The sequence below is a fragment of the Jatropha curcas genome, chromosome 8, assembly GCF_041381405.1.
Source record: "Jatropha curcas cultivar XTBG-Jc1 chromosome 8, XTBG_Jcur_1.0, whole genome shotgun sequence".
NCBI classification, from domain to species: Eukaryota; Viridiplantae; Streptophyta; class Magnoliopsida; order Malpighiales; family Euphorbiaceae; genus Jatropha; species Jatropha curcas.
In genome coordinates this window covers 13,858,374-13,876,992 of record NC_143158.1, presented here as the reverse complement: position 1 = coordinate 13,876,992, position 18,619 = coordinate 13,858,374, and the positions used below count along the sequence as shown (strand labels likewise).

At 28.8% G+C, this 18,619-nt stretch overlaps 1 protein-coding gene across 3 annotated transcripts; it reads left to right on the top strand.

Annotated features, from left to right (window-relative positions):
- The first annotated feature begins 386 nt into the window (after positions 1-386).
- LOC149494224 (AT-hook motif nuclear-localized protein 11-like) lies at positions 387-2,741 on the top strand. Of its 3 annotated transcripts, XR_016322040.1 has the most exons (4): positions 390-1,192; positions 1,692-1,759; positions 2,153-2,313; positions 2,398-2,741. XR_016322040.1 is itself a non-coding variant. In XM_089724704.1 (3 exons), exons 1-3 carry the CDS (start codon positions 850-852, stop codon positions 1,944-1,946), a joined length of 465 nt encoding a protein of 154 aa, XP_089580830.1. In that variant the 5' UTR covers positions 387-849; the 3' UTR covers positions 1,947-2,741. The 3 variants fall into 3 exon arrangements, 2 of the variants coding, with proteins under 2 accessions (XP_089580830.1, XP_089580831.1); XM_089724704.1 differs by having other exon boundaries at positions 387-1,192; positions 1,893-2,741; XM_089724705.1 differs by having other exon boundaries at positions 2,153-2,741.
- The last annotated feature ends 15,878 nt before the right edge of the window (positions 2,742-18,619 follow it).

Genomic DNA, 18,619 nt, shown 5'->3' with positions numbered 1-18,619 from the left:
TATTATAGAAGGTTATCGTGGAAAAGTGAAAATAAAAAATATTTCTGAAGATGTAGGTGAGACTATTATTTTGATACATCCAAAATGGAAAGTGGGATAATAATTTTAGAACAGAGAAAGTTTATTCTTGTTTTTTAATTTTTAGTATCTCTATTAAATAATTATTTAAAAAAATTAATATAAATAAAATTAAATATACTGGGATTGTGTTGTAATTATATATATATATATATATATATATATATATACTGAGATTGTGTTAATGATTTCTTCAATCCTTGTGTGATTACTTAGATGACATTTGGAATTGAGAGAGTATAAAATACAACAATTTGACAAATGCTGCCATTAAAATTGTTGTATGGAGAAAATAAATACAAAAACAACGAAATGGGTAGAAGGGTAATATGGGTAGTTGAAAGTATTGGTATTAATATTAATAATTATATGGTACCCTCGTTTCATGAGACTGTAGAGTCCAGACAAGAAAATGACCTGTTTTCACATACCCCTATTTCTTCCTCCATTAATGGAGCTCTTAAGTTTATAAAACCTCTTTCTCTTTCTCTAATCCAATCTTTATTTCTTCTCTTTTCTTTTCTTTTCTTTTCTTCTTTTCACCTCACATCACTTTCACACTTTCTATTTCTGGCGCCATTTGCTGTCTCCTTCGTTCAAACTTCACTCCATTTTGCTTATTTCTCTCTTTCAAAACAACAAAACTCTCTTTTCTCCCTTGCCCAAAACATTAACCCACCCGTACCCAATATGGAAGAAAAAGAAGGTACAGTTTCAGGGGCACAATCTGACTAGGACACTGACTCGCCGTCTCCAGTAAACAGCGTTATAATGCCACAGGTAATGAATATAAACATGAACATGGCTGCAGAGAACATAAACATGGAAAGAACCATAACTAGTTCAGGAACAACCCCACCAAGCGGCTTTGGAGGATCCAGCAGCGCAGTTAGTGGAAGTAGTGCGGATTTTTCAGGGAAAAAGAAGAGAGGAAGGCCAAGAAAATACGATTCAGAAGGAAACCTAAGACCGCAGCCATTTCATCAACCATTAGCATCACCACATGGTTTTTCTTTCTCTCCCTCTTCACCAGCGCCGCCGTCTTCTGATGGTTCTAAAAGAGGTCGAGGTAGGCCTGCTGGCTCCGGTAACTGGCAGCTTCTAGCTTCTTTAGGTGAGTTTAAAGAAATCCAGAAATTGAAAGGATAAAGAAAAGAAGAAAGCTTTGGACTTGCCTTTTTTTTTTTTTTCTGGTTTTGTAATTGGTGATTGGTTGCTGAGAAAATGTAGAAAAAAAAAGGGAGAAAAAGTTTAATTAAGTATGATGTTTTTTATTTATTACATTTTCCTTTTATTTGAAACAAAAGGCAAAGGATTCAAACTTGCCAACTTTTTACTTTATTTTTAATTTTTTTTTTTTTTGTTAAAAAAAATTCCCCATGATTTTCTCACCAACCAGTTCACAATCATCCAATTATGACCTTGAAGGAAGAACAAAGGAAGGTTATATAAAAATTAGTTTTGGTGTTTGAAAGGTTTATTTTTCGAGAAAACAAAATTTTAGGGTTGGGATTGGGAATTATTTCATGAAATAAAACACAATAAAATAGTATGTAACAAACTAGGAAATTGAAAAATTAGATTTATCTCACACTAATCCTTAATCCTTGAAGGGGAGCTATTTGCAAATACAGCAGGAGGTGACTTCACTCCTCACGTGGTAACCGTGCAAACTGGAGAGGTAATTATTTACTTTACCAATATTAATTGTCCAAGTTATAATATTTTCTAAATTTAGTTATTATTATTTAAAAATATATATTCCTTTTATAAAAAATGGACTGCAATATATTATGTACCATTATTGTTTGCAGGATGTTGCAGGGAAAATTGTGTCATTAGCTCAAAAAGTTCCTACTAAGCTTTGAGATTTATAATTTTAACTTGAAATCTTTATCAAACAAAAATTTTCTTAAACATTTTTACTCATTAAATTGAGTTACTACTAAGCTTTTATATACTTTACAATTAAAAAAATAATACTACACAGTTCAACTCTTTTAACTTTGCAAGAACTGATCTTTTACCAACCAAAACCTTAATTCTATTTATATATGCAAATATGTATTGCAAGGTCGATTTGAGATCCTTTCATTATCGGGGTCATTCACAGTGAGTGAAAATGGTGGCGTAAGAAGTAGGACTGGAGGACTTAGTGTTTCCTTGGCTAGCCCCGATGGTCGTGTTATAGGTGGTGGAATTGCAGGACTCTTACTGGCAGCTAGTCCTATCCAAGTAAACCCTTAATTTCTCTCATGCATTTCAACCTTTATTGCCTTTAAAGTTTCTATATTTCTAATACATGTGTTTGGTTAATAGATGCTTTAAGATAGGGGTGTAAACAAGCTGAGTTGAGCTCGAACCTATTAGGCTTGAAACTCGATGAGCTTAAAAATTCTCTAGACTTAAGCTCGGCTCGAGCTCGACTTGAGGCTCGTGTTCAAGAATAAGTTTTTGCTCACCTTGTGGCTCGACCTGATAAATTTTAAACTCAAGTTCGACTTCAGAATTTACTATATATATACTCGATGAGTTTTTGAGCTGAACATCATTAGACTCGAGATTTATGGAACTGAATTTTTTCGAGCGAGCTCGAACAGCTCACTGAGTCGGGTCATTTGTACCCCTACTTTCAAACTTGCAATTTAACGATACTGAAAACAGCTTGATATTAGTTTCTAATATTTGGTTTCTCCTTATTTGGTAAGATTGTTGTAGGCAGCTTCATGCCTAATGGTTACAAGGCACACAAGAAAAAGCATCATCGCGAACATACAATAATGAGTTCTGTAATTTTTTTTTTTTTTTTGCATATAAATTTCTCAATTTTTTTTTCCTTGATTGATTAGGCTCGAAATGAGTTCAAACTTGATATTTAAATGACATATTTGATTACCACTTGTCATTTTGTGGACAAATCTCAATTTATAAAAAAATAACAGATCGAGCAAGGCATGCTTTTATAAAATTTTGCATTCACTAAAAAATTTGGCATTTGTGTGTGTATATATATTCCTTCTTCTCTGAGGGGAAAAGTTATTATTCTAATTTCCTGCTTATAAAACTTGCAATTCTAATGCAGGTGTACTTTAGAAATGGAAGCTGACAAGACAACTGAAAGAAACTAATTGTATTTGAATTGTTGTTGCAACATTTTAACATTTATCAACAGAACATTCTAATATTCTTTATCCACAGAACATTTATCAACAGAACATTCTGATACCATGAAAGTTTTTGCATACTTACATTACATTCATCTGTAAACATGGGTTTTAAATAACCCGTATAAGATAATGTTTGTTATAATACAGCTAATGTAACTGCCCTTAGTATTTATCTCTACAAGCTACATCATTATTTAATAAATACCATCAGATTTTTATGAATTTTATAAGAGTTTAAATTGAATATCTATAAAATTTTAATAGACTCTAAAAAAATCTAAATTAAATACTATTGAAATTTTAAAAATTTTTAAAATTTAATAAAGTTATAATCTAATACACCCTCCTAATTATCGTCAAACAGCAATAAAAATTGCCACATCAGCATGGCCCAAACTTAAAAGTGACAAAAAGATTGTGGCTCAGCCCAAGCCTAAGCCACGAGGCAATAGAAACTTAGCATATGCCAAAGCTATGAATATGGAGATAAGTCCTATTCCATAGCCAATACGAGCTATGCCAAAAAGTGAAATGTTAATCAAATACTAACTGTCAACATTCCTAAATAGTAATCTACAAGTAGTCTTCCAGACTTCTATGTATGGGACCTCAAGTCAGGCATGGCCGGTTCATTAATGTTGATCCTGAATCGGCTCTTGAAGCGCAGGTTTCGGTCCGGTTTCGGTTCCAGCCGGTTTCGATGAACCGACGGTTCCGATCATGGTTTTCAGTAATATATATTTTTTTAAAAAAAATCAATTCTAATATTACATCTTTCTTCGTAAATATTAATATGAATTAAAAAAATATTGGTAAATTTTATTTTAAATCAATTTTAGAATGCTCATACTCATATAAGAACAAAAGTAATTAATTTTACAAAATAATCAAATAAATTATCACTTTATTTTGTTTAAATGTTATTAATTAAATAAATTATAAGAAAATTTTGAAAAATGCTTCAAAAGATTGTAATTTTAAACTTAGTAAACAATTTCAGAGGTAAAAAAAAAAAAGTTAAAAATAATATAAGTTTAGACTAAATATTTCTCTCTTTTTTACCATTTTACTTTATATTTTTAACTTTTAAAGTAAAGTGTATTTTAAAAAAAAAAATCTTTACTAAAGTATATAAAATATTATTGAATATTTTAGAGATGTATAAAATAGGCTAAGTGATTATCATTTTGAAAATAAAAATATAAAATTTTCAGTTCGAACCGGATTGAAACCGCCGGTTCCAGGCGGTTCAGGTTCATATTTTAACATTCACATGAACATTAATCGGCCCTTGAACCGTCGGTTTCGGTTTAAAATTTTAAACCACCGGTTCCGATTCGTCTACAGTACGGTTTGATTCCAGTTCGGTTCCAGTTAGAACCGAGCCGGTGGCCATGCCTACGTCAAGTATTAAAGTGTCTACAGGTATCCCTCCCTTCTATGATGCTCTAGCCTGTCGCAACTCCCTTCTACTTTCAATTATTGTTTCAATCATCTTGTTGCAACTATGCCCACAAATTTGAAACTCATCATGATCATTAATAAGAAAAATAAATATAAACATTAAGAAGTATAATGAGAATAAAATCAAAGAAATGTATATAATTAGATTTTGAAAATAGAAGTCACTAAATAGTTATACACAAATTACTGCTTCCACCTATTGTCTTTCACCTTTATGATAGTTGACATTAGCACTCCTCTATTATTTACTCCCTCATCCTATAATTTTTGTCCTACTTTAGTTCCAACTTGCAAGTCGTTATCTTATTTCCTTCTCTGGTAGTGAATAATATTTGAAGTTTATTATTTTGCCTTTATTTAATATACTTCTTCGTTAACAAATATAAGTCAAATCATTATATTATCATTAATTAAATTCTTGATAGAAAAATTAAAATATCAATCTTTAATCTTCGAAGAAAACTCTATTTAGTCAAATGTTTAACTATAATTTCATTAATTTCAAAAATAATTTAATATGAATCATTTAATTTTAACGGATATTAACATGGGTGCTATTATCTGGCTCAAGACAAATCAGGATCATTGCCTATAAATTCATGAATATAACCTCCCAAATATTTTGGAGCAATAAATGGGTGGGAAATAAACTTAATTTTAGAGAAAAATTTATTCATTAAATACATGTTCCCATAACCAACGATTCTTCTTCTTCACTTTATTAAATCACATTTGGAATCCGATTAAATTTAGACAATCTAATTTGAACTAACATCTATTAATTACATATTAGATTTTAATATTAGTAATGAATATATGTTGGATATTTTGTAATGGATAAGCATGCAAATTCAAATAGATTATATTTATACCGATAAATTTATTTCATCAACCAAAATAAATGGATGAGGGTTATAGCTCAAATGGTATATAAGAAGATCCCAAGATCAATTTTGTATAAGTTATTTTGACATTTTTACACATTTTCCTGTTAAGATCAATTGTTATTTAATTTAATTTTAATTTAGTGTCTTAATTTAATTTGATTCCAAATATACCTAAGTCCAATTTAATTAAAAAAAAAAATACTGATTTAAAGTTTCAGAGTAACATATGACCATTAGTGTTTTATAAATGAACAAATCACTTTGAGCAAAATGGATATCCATTCATGAATAACCAATGTTACGTTATTGTGACTAGCACACTAGAAGAAAATATCGAAATGGCAATAGATTTTTAGAAATTGATCAATTCGTTGCTAATTAGCAATATTATATCCAATATTGAAATAAAAAATAATATTTCTTTTCATTAAATTGGGTACAATTTAATGAATAAAATTTTATTTTCAAATTGTACCCATATTAAAGTAAAAAATAATATATCCATCTAAAATACAATACTTTTTATTTATTTATATAATATTGACAACAATTAATGATTCCCTAAAATAAAATTATACCATAATGAATAAAATCTATTTTTATAAGAAATTTAACTTGAGTATAATTGCAATAAACCCTAACTAAAATTCCATGCTTTAAAAATGGCAAAATAAAAATCTAAACTAATATTCTATGCTTATAACTAACAAAAATTTATTGTTTTACTTAGTTTTTTATGAATTTTAAAAAAAAAATCCATAACTATTATTAGCTAGGGTGTTGTTAAACGGTGAGTTTTTAGTTAACATGACCATATAGATCCAATAAAAATAATATTTTATTTATTAAATTAGGGTGTTATTTAACTGAAATTTAAATTCATGATATTAAGAGAAGAAAGTTTGATTTAAGGTATAACTAAAACTACGCGCAAAGTTTGAGTTTTTTTTTTTTTTTTTTTTTTTTTTTTTTTTTAATGATTTAGCCTCTTCTAAATGATCAATTTAAAGCATATGCTTAGCCATTCCACTCCACTTGCAAACGATACTATTGTACCTACATAAATGAAATTAAGACATTTATGGTAATGCAAACTAAGAATGTAGGCGTTCCACTTTCTTTTTTTTGAAATTAATCTTCTTTTTTTTTTTTTTTTAGTTAAGATGCACAATTTTTGTATCTCTACTAGCTGCACTCCAGATTGTATAGATATGGATATGGGATACGGGACACAGCACGACACGGATATATACGGGATATGATAATTTTTTTTAAAAAGTAAAACATTGACACGCTTAGGACACACCACACTAAAGAAGTAATTTATTAATAATAAAAACAAATAAATTAAATACTCCATTAAAATTTACTTAAATATTACCCTATCCAAATGTAGAAACACAATATACAAAAATAAACAAAAGAAACTCTTTAAATTATAGAAATAATTTTTTGAGAAATAGAAAAATAAAAACCCTTAAGTTTGCATAGAGTGTTTCCCTATTATATAATTGCAACGTAAATTTTACTTCTATAAACAATAATGAGCATAATAACTTAAGATAAATAAGTTAAATTAAGTCTTAAAATTTATATCATGACTCACAAGTCTCTTTAAAGTAGGATAGTCCTTACCTAGATCTGGATATTCGAGAACCCTTTTTTTATATGAAATGCATGTCAAGGCTTTTAAAACCAGACCAAATATTGAGCCGGCTTCACAATTGGATCGCGGTTGGATCGTATCAACTCTATTCAGTCAGATTTATTTTTTAAAAAAATTTTTTATAATATATTTATAGAAAGAAAATTAATCATAAATAATTTTATAGCAAAACGTAGAGATATAATTGTGAAATATATAATTGTTTCAAACAATTCATCATCAAATATCAAATAATATATTAACTAATATGTTTAATATATTTTGTTTTTAATTAAATTTGATCAAAATTATAAGTGTATGATTATTCAAATAAAAAATAGAAAAACCTGATTCAATTATGCCTAAGTCCCATATATAAATTGAGTAAATCTGCTGAGACAGTTATTTCCTAGAAAAAATTACCAATATATTTTTTAAAAAATTTATAATCCTTAACAATAAGTGTAAAAAAAAAAAAAAAATCCTGCCGCATATAATATTTACCAATAAATAATAATATTTACGAAAAAGAAATGTTAGCAAGTTATTGATGATAACATATAATAAATGATAACATATATATATGTATACACACACTAGCCAAACACTCTTAGCTGTGTCTAGTCGTTCTTATATTTTTCTTTAGCAATCTTGTCATTACGTCTGGGATTATTGTTGGTAAAATTTGGATTTTTTGACATTTTTGTCGAGAGCTTCTTCTTCTTTTGTTAGATTCTGCTTCCAGATGTGATGAAAGACCAAACCAAGAGCCTTGTTTGGCAAATAAACATTTCATATAAAAATTTTTGAAATTTATTTACAGTTGGCATCTTCCTATTTGATATAAATAAATATTCATTTAGAAATTTATACTTTCCTTTTACTGGATTTGGTTATATTTGAATCAATTGATAGAATTTTCAAATGAGTTTGTAATTTAATAAGAGTGCAAGTTATTCAATTATGATAATCCTAAAAAATTATGAATTTTATAGTCTGTGAACGCACATTTTTCATGTGATTCATGAATATGTATATCTAGTTATAAAATTTATATAAATGTATGCCAAAAATGATGTCAATGCGAAAAAGATTAAGAGGATGTTTTTGTGGAATCAAATGCATTAGGAGGTAACTACTCACAATTGTCATCATTATAGGAGATGGAACACAAATGATTAATTAAAATTCTTTTTTAATACTGAAAATAAAAATTAAAGACTATGAGATGTTTAAGTATTAATTCTTTTGTCTTTTACCCTTCAAACTCTTTTATCTTTTGTCATCATTAGGACCCCGAATTTAGCTCGATAAGAATATACTTGAGCTCGTTTTGATTTTAGATATCAAAGTTCGAGCTCAGGTTGTTTAAAAACAACCGAGTTCGAGCTTAACTTGATGATTACAAACGAGTCAAGTTTGAGCTCGAGCTCAAAATATATCAATCCAAAACGATTTCGTTTTAATCTAAGTTTAATTAATTTTGACTTATTGAGCTATCTTGCGAGCTCAACTCGGCTCGATAAAGCCAGTTCGTGAGTAAATAACCTGAGCTTAAACTTGACTCATTTATTAAATGAGTTTGATAATTTGTCCCAAGCTCGGTTCGATAAGCTTATCAAACGAACTCAAGCGAGCTTTTATCTAGTCGAGTCTTGACCATCTTCCAAACAACTCGACTCATTTAATTTCCCATATATTTAGCATAAGTAATATGTTATGTCTTTACGTGGTAGACTATCCATCAAATAGTGACACTATTTCTTCAGGAAAGTGCAAAGCATTAGAAAATCTAAGGCTCTATTTATTTTCTGATAATAAATAACTTTTATATATCTACCTATAGTTTATTATGGGTCTCTTATATGACACAGCTCAATAAGGGGGTGAATTGGACTTTCAAAAAATTTAACTTTTAAAATCACAAATCAGAATTCTAAAGTAGCGAAATTAGAAAGTTTTTATGAGAGTTAATTATTATAATTAGAACTTCCTTATAAAGCTTATAGAAATACTAGAACACTGAATATAACTCAGATTCAGATTTCTTTAAAATATAGTAGAATAAGTTAGAAGTGGAGAAATGATAAATAGAAGTCCAGAATTCTATTAATTCCACAAAGGTGGAGCTTTTACACATTCAGAATTAGAATAATATCAACAACTTTGCATTTTTGAAATCATAAACAGATGTGTAAGTAGAATAAGTGCAATCAAGCAAGACTCAAAATTAAAACCGGTAAAAAAAGTGAAAACCGGGCAAAAACCGGTGAACCGGACTGATTGTTACTACCCGATTCAAATTAAAAAAAAAAGTCACTTTTCCTGTTGCTTTCTCTAAGCTTTCTGCTTCTCTTTTCCGTCAATTTTTATGTCCCAGAAGACGAGGAGATAGAGAAAAATTTTAGCTAAATATTTTGCTTGATTTTGCATAAGAAACTAATGGCTTAATGGATCTATTTTCAATATCCACATCTTAGGCTGCTCTTATGTTATGATTTCAAGTCGCAAAATTTGTGCTTGTAACAAAATATCATCTCTATAAGCCAACATTTTCAGCAAGTAAAGAAAGAAGTTTAGGCAAACAAAACAAGCCAGTTTCTTTCACCAAGGAGAATACCATATCAAATTGAGAAAACTTATTCTTCGCGCTTTCGTCCTGAATCAATTAAATATATCGTCTTTGATATACCTAAAAATGGAAAACTAAATGAAGCATGAAATATAAAAAGGAATGAAGTCAGATCTTAAAATACACAGAAACCCACTTAAAAAAGAAATTAAAAAAATAAATGATAAACAAAAAAGAAAATAAAAAATAAAAAGTTATTATTAAGAATAAAACCCTTTTTAAAATTCACCTAATATAAAAAGTTTCAAAATATATAGATATATAAATATATCCATGAAGTATTATATATATTTTTAAATTTAAATTTAAATTTTAAATTATTTGTCAATCTCACCCATACATATGTTCATTTTATTTAAATAAATTTTAAAAAATAAAAAATTTAAAATTTTTGAAAGATTTAATTGTGTATTCTATTTCAAAATTTATTTTTTAAAAAAATATATGCAATCAAATCATACAAACATAAAGAAAAAATGTAAATAAAAATAATATATATTTTTCTTTTTTTATCTCTTTCCTAAATAAAATATTATGTATATTCTATTTGAAATTTTATTTCTAAAAAAATATATATCCAATCAAATTATATAAATATAAAAAAAAGAATATTAATAAAAAGAATTTTTTTTTTATTTTTCTTCAAAATAAAATATTTTAAATTATAATTAGAATAGTATCAAATATTTTTAAAAAAATAAATATAAAAATTTTCATATATATTTATTAAAAATAAATTAAAAATATAAAATATAGAATTTTAAAATGTTTAATTATTTATATGTATTTATTTAAAAATAATTTTTATAAATATATCCAATCAACTAATAAAATGTAATTTTCTAATTGGTTATGACTGAGATTATTTTGGTATATTCTAAATTTCATTAAGGGCATTATCGAAAATCTGATTATTCCCCTGTATTTTCATATTTATATATAGTATAAATAATAGATTATAGATATATTATTTATCATTTATGAGCAAACTGCAACCACCAAACTGTTCTTTTTACTTCATCTTTTGAATTCCATTTTCTTCGATGGCTACTAAATTCTTCATCCTCTTGTTATTCCTTTATTTATATTCATATATTTTTCTCACTTCAACTCCATCTCCAGATAGTTGGAGATTCACCATCTGTCTCTTTCTACTACTACTACTGCAACACTACCAAAAATTAGATCTCCTCTTGCATCGATAGATCCACCAATCTCTGGTATTTTATTCAAAAATTGGATCACCAAAACACAAAGCTTAAATGCCTTTATAGTCTCTTGAGGTTTATTAACAGGTATTTTGTTCAAAATGACTAAAAAAAACAAAAAAAAACCGGGTTCATATTGGTTCTTTCGATTTCCAAGTTTGTCTAAATTTTTCTGGTCCAACATTTTTCTGACAATTCGAGTTTAAGTGTTAAACCAGACCAGACCAGCTATTACTTCACGAGTTAACATGTCCAGCTGGCGGGTCTGGTTCGATTTTAAAAACACCACGAATATACAAACCTCTCACATAGATGGACATATGCATTTCACAAATTTATTTCTACAACATTATCTTAACCACATCCACTGAATTTTAATTTCAAACTAGTTGGATTTGACTAAGAATTCTTTACTTCCATCCTCCATTGTTTATAGTCAAATATGCACCGATGTTTGGAAAAAAAAAAAAAAAATTTATAATAAGTTGTCCATATGACTCTAGATCTACCTTTAAAAAAAAAAAAAAAAAAAACATATCTCTAAAAAATTATAACATAAAGTGCATGTAACAGAATGCACTTCATATTTTATTTTTTTAAATTACCTTTAACTACTTAAAAAATTCCACTAAAAAAACTACTCCTGTCATCCTATTTTGTTTGTATGGTTTAATAAAACACACACTAATAATTTAGTCAATAAAAACTATTTTAGCTTTTTTCACCTGTAATTCATTAATATATTAATAAAAATCATTTATTTAATGAACAATTACAAATATTATTAGTTTTTTAAATATATAAATTTAGAAACTTTTTCAATATTTTAAACTTTTCAAAAAGAAAGAATAACAAGCAAGACAAAATGAAACGGAGGAGTAATTAAAAAAAAATACTAACATTGAAACTTTAGGAAATCAGAGTACAAATTTCAATAGTATTGTGTCATTTAATTAAATTCTCGCAACTATCAAATACAAAAGTTAATTTTTAGTACTTCAAAGTCATTTCGTTTTCAAACAGAAAAGCTGAGGAATGTAGATCTCTTCTGAATTAATGCTATAAAAACGTTTCTTTAGCCGCTAGATTGCAATGTATATATATTGGGGTTAGTGTTTTTGTTTCCCTTCTAAATAAATTAGCTACGTGCTATGCATACATAAATTAATAAATATTTATTTTTTAATATATATAATTGATTTATCGATAAATAATTTTGAAACATATTCAAATTTAATTTAACAAATATAGTTAAAAAATTTTAAATTGTAATTATGATACTAAACCATTTTTAAAAAATATATTTTCAGAATGTTACAAAAATAAAATATTTATTTTATTTATTTACATAGCCAAATGAAAATTTATGATTTTGAAATGGCTATTTCATTTAGTGTAAAATTTTTATTGTGCGAATTATTTATTTAGTCAAATAATTATTTATTTAGCTGAATACTATATCACTAATTATTATGCCTTAACATTTATATTTTTATATTTATTTACAAATTAAATTCAATCAATAGAAAATTAGAATAAAACAATTAATATACTATGATCATATTGGTCACAATCTATATATAAGGCAATTACTTTAAAATTGATAAAATAAAAGCATAACCATGATTATAAGGTAAAGCGATATTGAAAACAGTCAATAATACAAAATCTAGCTTTTAATAACCATGATTATAAGGTAAAATTGCATTAATCCAACTGTTAGAGAAGCCTAACAAAACATCCGCAAAATCTAGCTTTTAAAATGGCATCATAGAAATTAAAATACAACTGATTATTTCTTTCCAAAACGACGGATGATCTTTCCAAAACTGCAGATAGCACATACCCATGCAAAAAGAAGTTTGCTTTTCGAACTTCCCATGACAAACTCCAGGGCATTATTCAAGTTCTTTCTGTTTAATTTTCAAGAAATGAAGCAATACCAGTTATTTAAAGAGAACAAAACACAATATATTAGGGAGGGTGTGAAGGTAAATCCACTAACTCTATCACAGTCGACCAAATTCCAACTTCAAATCTTTGAAAACAAAATTTCAGGAAATCTTCACACTGGGTTCTCTTGTAAACTGAAGAGAAGAGAAGAGAAGCGAAGAGAAGGAATATTAATAAGCACTAAATATGTTAAAATTAACATAATCAATGGAAAAAAAAAAGAATAAACTTGCAATATTCACATTTAGGCCCATATTTGTTGGATACCCTGACCCTGTAATACAACACTCCTGGAGAAAGTACAAGAAGCTTTTTCTTGTGGCCAAGATTCATCTTTTCTTCTAAACTTTTACGAATAAAATCTACTTGTGTATCATCTTCACTATCACTATCACTATCACTGTCATTATAGTAATAAACAGACTTTTGCTTCAGGTTGACAATCCTTTCATCCATTATTTCTTGGCTGTTCTCTAACCCCTAATTATTTGTTAGTCAATTGGAGAACTGTTGTTTTACATGCTTATATAGTAGTATATGTGAATTTTATGGGGCTTCAACTCTTGAGCTTCTTTTATAAGTATTAATTAGTATTGTTAATTAATTAAGCAATTTATTTTTTCCAAAGATTTCTGGAGGAGACAAATGAACATTTTGGCTTTCACATTTAATTTTTCAAAATTCGAAACGTCTAATACCCAACTCAACTTTTCTTGTATGATTTGATTCGACTCAACGAGTTGATTCGGCTAGACGAGTTTGATGATTGCAGCGTAGTACAAAGTCTAATGTCCAAAGGATTTGGGGAGCCACAAATGTAGGAGTGATGGAAAGAGGAGGCTTGGACAAACCCAATAAGAGGTAATATGAGAAGCTAAAATCCACGTATATGACTCGTCTTCAAAAGATGAAACACAAAAGATTCCAAATATAACAATCACAAAAATTTTCAAAAGCCCAATTAATTTAGTTCTCTATAGCTAATCAAAACTAAAAAGAGACATTATATTTGTAGAGATTTTTATTAAGGTGTCGTATCAACAGCAAACGATTGAGTTTCTTTTTATTTTAAGCCAAGTGTACATTGTTACTTTCATCCCTTTGAGTGGAAGTACAAGAGGGATCAATTGGAAGAGTGAGAATAGACCCACCCAACTTTTCCTGAAGTCAAAATTAGATGTGTAAATTTATTACACGCAGAGTCCTTCCAAAAAGTTTTGAATTGTTACTTTTTAATCTCAATATCAGCAATGACATTATTAATACGATTGTTTTAATCAATTCATTCACTAGTGTTGAAAAGGAGTGAAAAATTGAAAGAGTAATGCTAAATGGATAATTTTGATCCAGATCAAATCCACCGTTTCCATTTAAATTATCGTAATTGCCCTTCTCAATTTTTTGAGGCTTTCATTCTTCCTCTTTACAAGCATTAAATGTATTGTTTCAATGAGTGCATTGAGTTTTGTGAGTTAATAATGACAAAGAACGCACATGTACTCTCTTATTTTCTAGGTTGTATATTGTCCCCTCCCTCTATTCATCTTGTTCTATCTTAACATAGAAAAATGAAAATTGAAAACAATCTTTGGAATAAGAAGCATTAACTAGAGATTTTTCACGCAACTCTCGAGTCCAAGTTCCAGATGAGAAACAATCAACATTATATCATATTAGAATGAAAATTTTGTATGCCTAAAAGTGAAAATTTATAATACTTTTCGATAAGGACTAAAAATGAAAATTTTGTATGCCTAAAACCTAATAATAAGAAGATGTTAGAATTTAATTTCATTAGTATAAAAAACTATCTTTATAGTATTATGATTTTTTTATTATAATTAAAAATAAAATTAATGCATATCATTTGGATTGTGTATATAAAATATAATGCAAGGATAATTTCACACAGAAAAATGAACCAATTAATTTGCATTTTTTAATTTTTGATTGGCAATTCTTTTTAATATTTTTAATTATTTCCATCATTATTGTTAGTGTTAAATTAAAAAGCTCTCATTTTTCATTTCTTGCGGAGAAAAAGAGTTTTTCTTTTATGCTTCATTTGTTTCCGTAAAATAACTTGCAGGAAAATATTTTCCATATTTCTCCATTGTTTGGGACGTTCAGAAAAATAAGTCAACCGAAAATATTTTTCTGATCAAAGAAAAATTAAGCCATTTTCAAAGAAAATGACTTCTCATTTTTAAGAGGGTAAAACATTTTTCGAAATTTGACAAATTTATTATAACTTTATAAATCCATATTTTATTAATTTATTATAACCTTACAAATAATTTATTAATCATTTGATGAAGTGATTATTAAAAATATTAAGATCATCTTTTTAAGCTTCCTATTTAGATGACACCATTGAACTTTTCAAACCTGAAATATAAAAATTGCATAAAATATCAAATATCAAAATATCAAATTAATAACAAACCACTTTATAAAACAAGATAAAAAAAATTAAAAAGAAATTTTTATCTTTTTAATTAGAAATAATTTACTTAAAATAAAACACAGTTATAAAATAATTATTGATCACATCAAAATATTATCCCAAACTTCTATAAAAAAATTATTCAAACTTGCCATAAAAGTTTTTTTTTTTTTTCAATTCATGAATTAACTAGGTGAAGTCTCGCACTTTGTGCAGGTTGTTTTATAATAATTTATAAATATATATTAAAGATCCATTTTCTTTATGAGTTATTGTATCATTGTACATTATATTTTACAAATTTTATTTAACATGTTACAAAAATATATATTTTCCGCTATATTGCTCTATTAAATTATCATGTTATAGAAATAGTAATACCATTAATTTATATTAAATAACTATAAATTTTAATTAATCATGTTAGTTAAAGTTTATAATCAAACAATTTAAATAGTGTATCTTATCATAAATAATTCTTGTTAAAGTAAAGAGACTCTTCGAAAAGAATAGAAAATCAAATGAGAGAAAACTGACTTGTATTTCTTGATCAATGAAGGAAGAAGGTGAGCTTTATATAGCTGTACATTACAACTGAAAGGAAAAAGAAAAGGAGTCCAATACGCTAACAACTTTGAAAAAAACAAAACAACTAAGCATCTTAAAGAAACAGGATTTGTTAACTAAACAGCCTTAAAAATAGACCATCAAATCCTAACAATTCCTCCCTTAAACTGAAAGGTTGTAACCATTCAGTTCATATCAGCTTCTGAACAAACACCCAACAAACTTCGCAGCTTCAAGAACTGATCTAACTTGAGCAGTTTAGTCATCACATCTGCCAATTGATCTTGTGAATCACAATGCACCAGTTCAACACTGACTGCCTTTGTCAGCTCTCGAAGAAAATGAAAACGCACATCAATATGCTTGCTGCGCCCATGCATTACTAGATTCTTTGAAAGCTTGATCGCTGAGCTGCTATCACAGAAAATAGTGATCAATTTGTCATGATTCTGGTCCAATTTCGCCAACACCCTACTTAACCATATTGCTTGGCATGCACAGGATGCTGCAGCAATAAACTCAGCCTCAGTGGTGGATAAACTCACCACTGGTTGCTTTCTAGAAGACCATGAAATTGCTCCTGAGCTTAATAAAAACACATATCCTGAGGTGCTCTTTCTATCTTCTACATCTCCAGCATAGTCACTATCAGTATAGGCAACAAGCTCATCATATCCTCCCTTCTTATAGAAAATTCCAAACTCAGTTGTGCACTTTAAGTATCTTAAAGCTCGTTTCACCACCTGCAGATGCAGCTCAGTGGGATTTTCCATATATCTACTGGCAAGACTTACTACAAACATCATATCTGGTCGAGTTGCAGTAAGAGGCATGAGACTACCAACAACTTGCTTGTAATAAGTCTTATCCACCTTGACTCCACTTTCATCCTTCATGAGTTTGAATCCAGGAACTATTGGATTATGAATAAGATTACTTTTATCCATTCCAAAACGCTTCAGCAACTCTAATGCATACTTACTTTGATTGATAAAAATGCCATCAGGTTTTTGTAAAACTTCAAGGCCTAGGAAATACCTCATCCTCCCAAGATCTATCATGTCAAATTCATTCTTCATAGAATTTCTTGTTGACGCGTAATTTTATGCCCCTACCTGACCCGGTGATGATATGAGGATAAGGGATAAGATATCACGATCAAGTAGAAGTGTTTGAACCAAAGTTTGAATCGAGCCGGCCCAAAGGAGTCTGACCCGCGTTAGGGTTGCGTCACGCAGCTATTACCTGCGTGACGACACTCTTAGTTGCGTCACGCAACTCTAACGAGGTTGATATCTCTGGCGCGCGCTCGTGCAACGGCCTGCACTGTTTGTATGGATACGCGGCAACTGTGCGAAAAGTAAGCTGCGTCACGCAGCTTGAGGTTGCGTTACGCGGGTATAACCTGCGTGACGCGACTATGTTCTGTTGCCCTACCCATATAAATACGACATTTTGTGCTAAAAACGAGACTTTTTCACTTTTCTCTCATTTTTCTCTAAGAATTCTAAGGCTTTAAGCTAATTTTCCATTAAACGGCTAGGGTTTCTTTCCCAAGAACTCAAGTGAGTAAACTTGAGGAAGATCAAGCCATTAACAATTTAGTTTTGAAATCAAAAAGCATAAAAATATAAGAAGAGAAAAAGAGAGAAAAGAAAGAAAGAGAAAACACTTTGTTCTGTTAAAAACGTGATAACCACACTTCTGGGATCGTGAAACAGTGTCCCTACGCTAATCCAAGTGCATGCAATCCTCAAATCTGAGGGCTAGGTAACCATTTTAACCTTTCCTTTTCATTTCTAGTCTTTTATTTCTTAAAAATCTTATTTTCATAGTATTTAGTTGATTTGTTATTGATTAGACGTAATTTTGCCCCATTGTTGGACTTTTCTGAGTTGAGTTTAATCATTTTTGATAAAAAAGAACACGTAAAAAGAGTAGTTTGAAAGGTAGTTGCGGACCAGAGCAGCCGCGTCACGCAGCTATTACCTGCGTGACGCGACTGTTCATGTCCAAAAGCCCTTAACCTGGACTGGACCACCCGCGTGACGCAGCTGTTCGTGTACTCAGTTTCCATTTTGTTTTCATATTTGTATCTAATATTTTGCTTTGAATAAATGATCAATATACCTGAGGATTTTAATAAAGTCACGAGCAGTTCCGTCACGTAGCTAGGAGTTCCGTCACGCGACTGTTCTTCATAGAACAGCTGCGTGACGCAACTGTTCTAATCTCCAGGACAATAACCAGAGTTCCGTCACGCGACTGTACTTCATAGAACAGCTGCGTGACGCAACTGTTCTAAATTCCAGTATAAATGATAAGAGTTGCGTCGCGCGACTGTTCTTCATAGAACAGCTGCGTGACGCGACTGCCTTGAAATTCTAGAATATTTTTGTTTATCTTATTTTAATTTCATGTCATTAAGTAGATTTTTTTTAATCTTAATTCAGAAAATGATCAATAATGGGCAAATTAAGTCTTAATCAAACCAAATCGATTAATTTATTGTGATTATAAGATTTTGGGATTTATTATTCATTGTTTACTATTGATTATATTATTAAACTCG

Excerpts from the sequence above, each read along its gene's own strand:
- LOC149494224 (XM_089724704.1), top strand. The coding sequence starts at position 850 with ATGCCACAGGTAATGAATATAAACATGAACATGGCTGCAGAGAACATA. Across the intron at positions 1,193-1,691 it reads GCAGCTTCTAGCTTCTTTAG|GGGAGCTATTTGCAAATACA; the intron begins GTGAGTTTAAAG and ends TAATCCTTGAAG. Across the intron at positions 1,760-1,892 it reads TAACCGTGCAAACTGGAGAG|GATGTTGCAGGGAAAATTGT; the intron begins GTAATTATTTAC and ends TATTGTTTGCAG.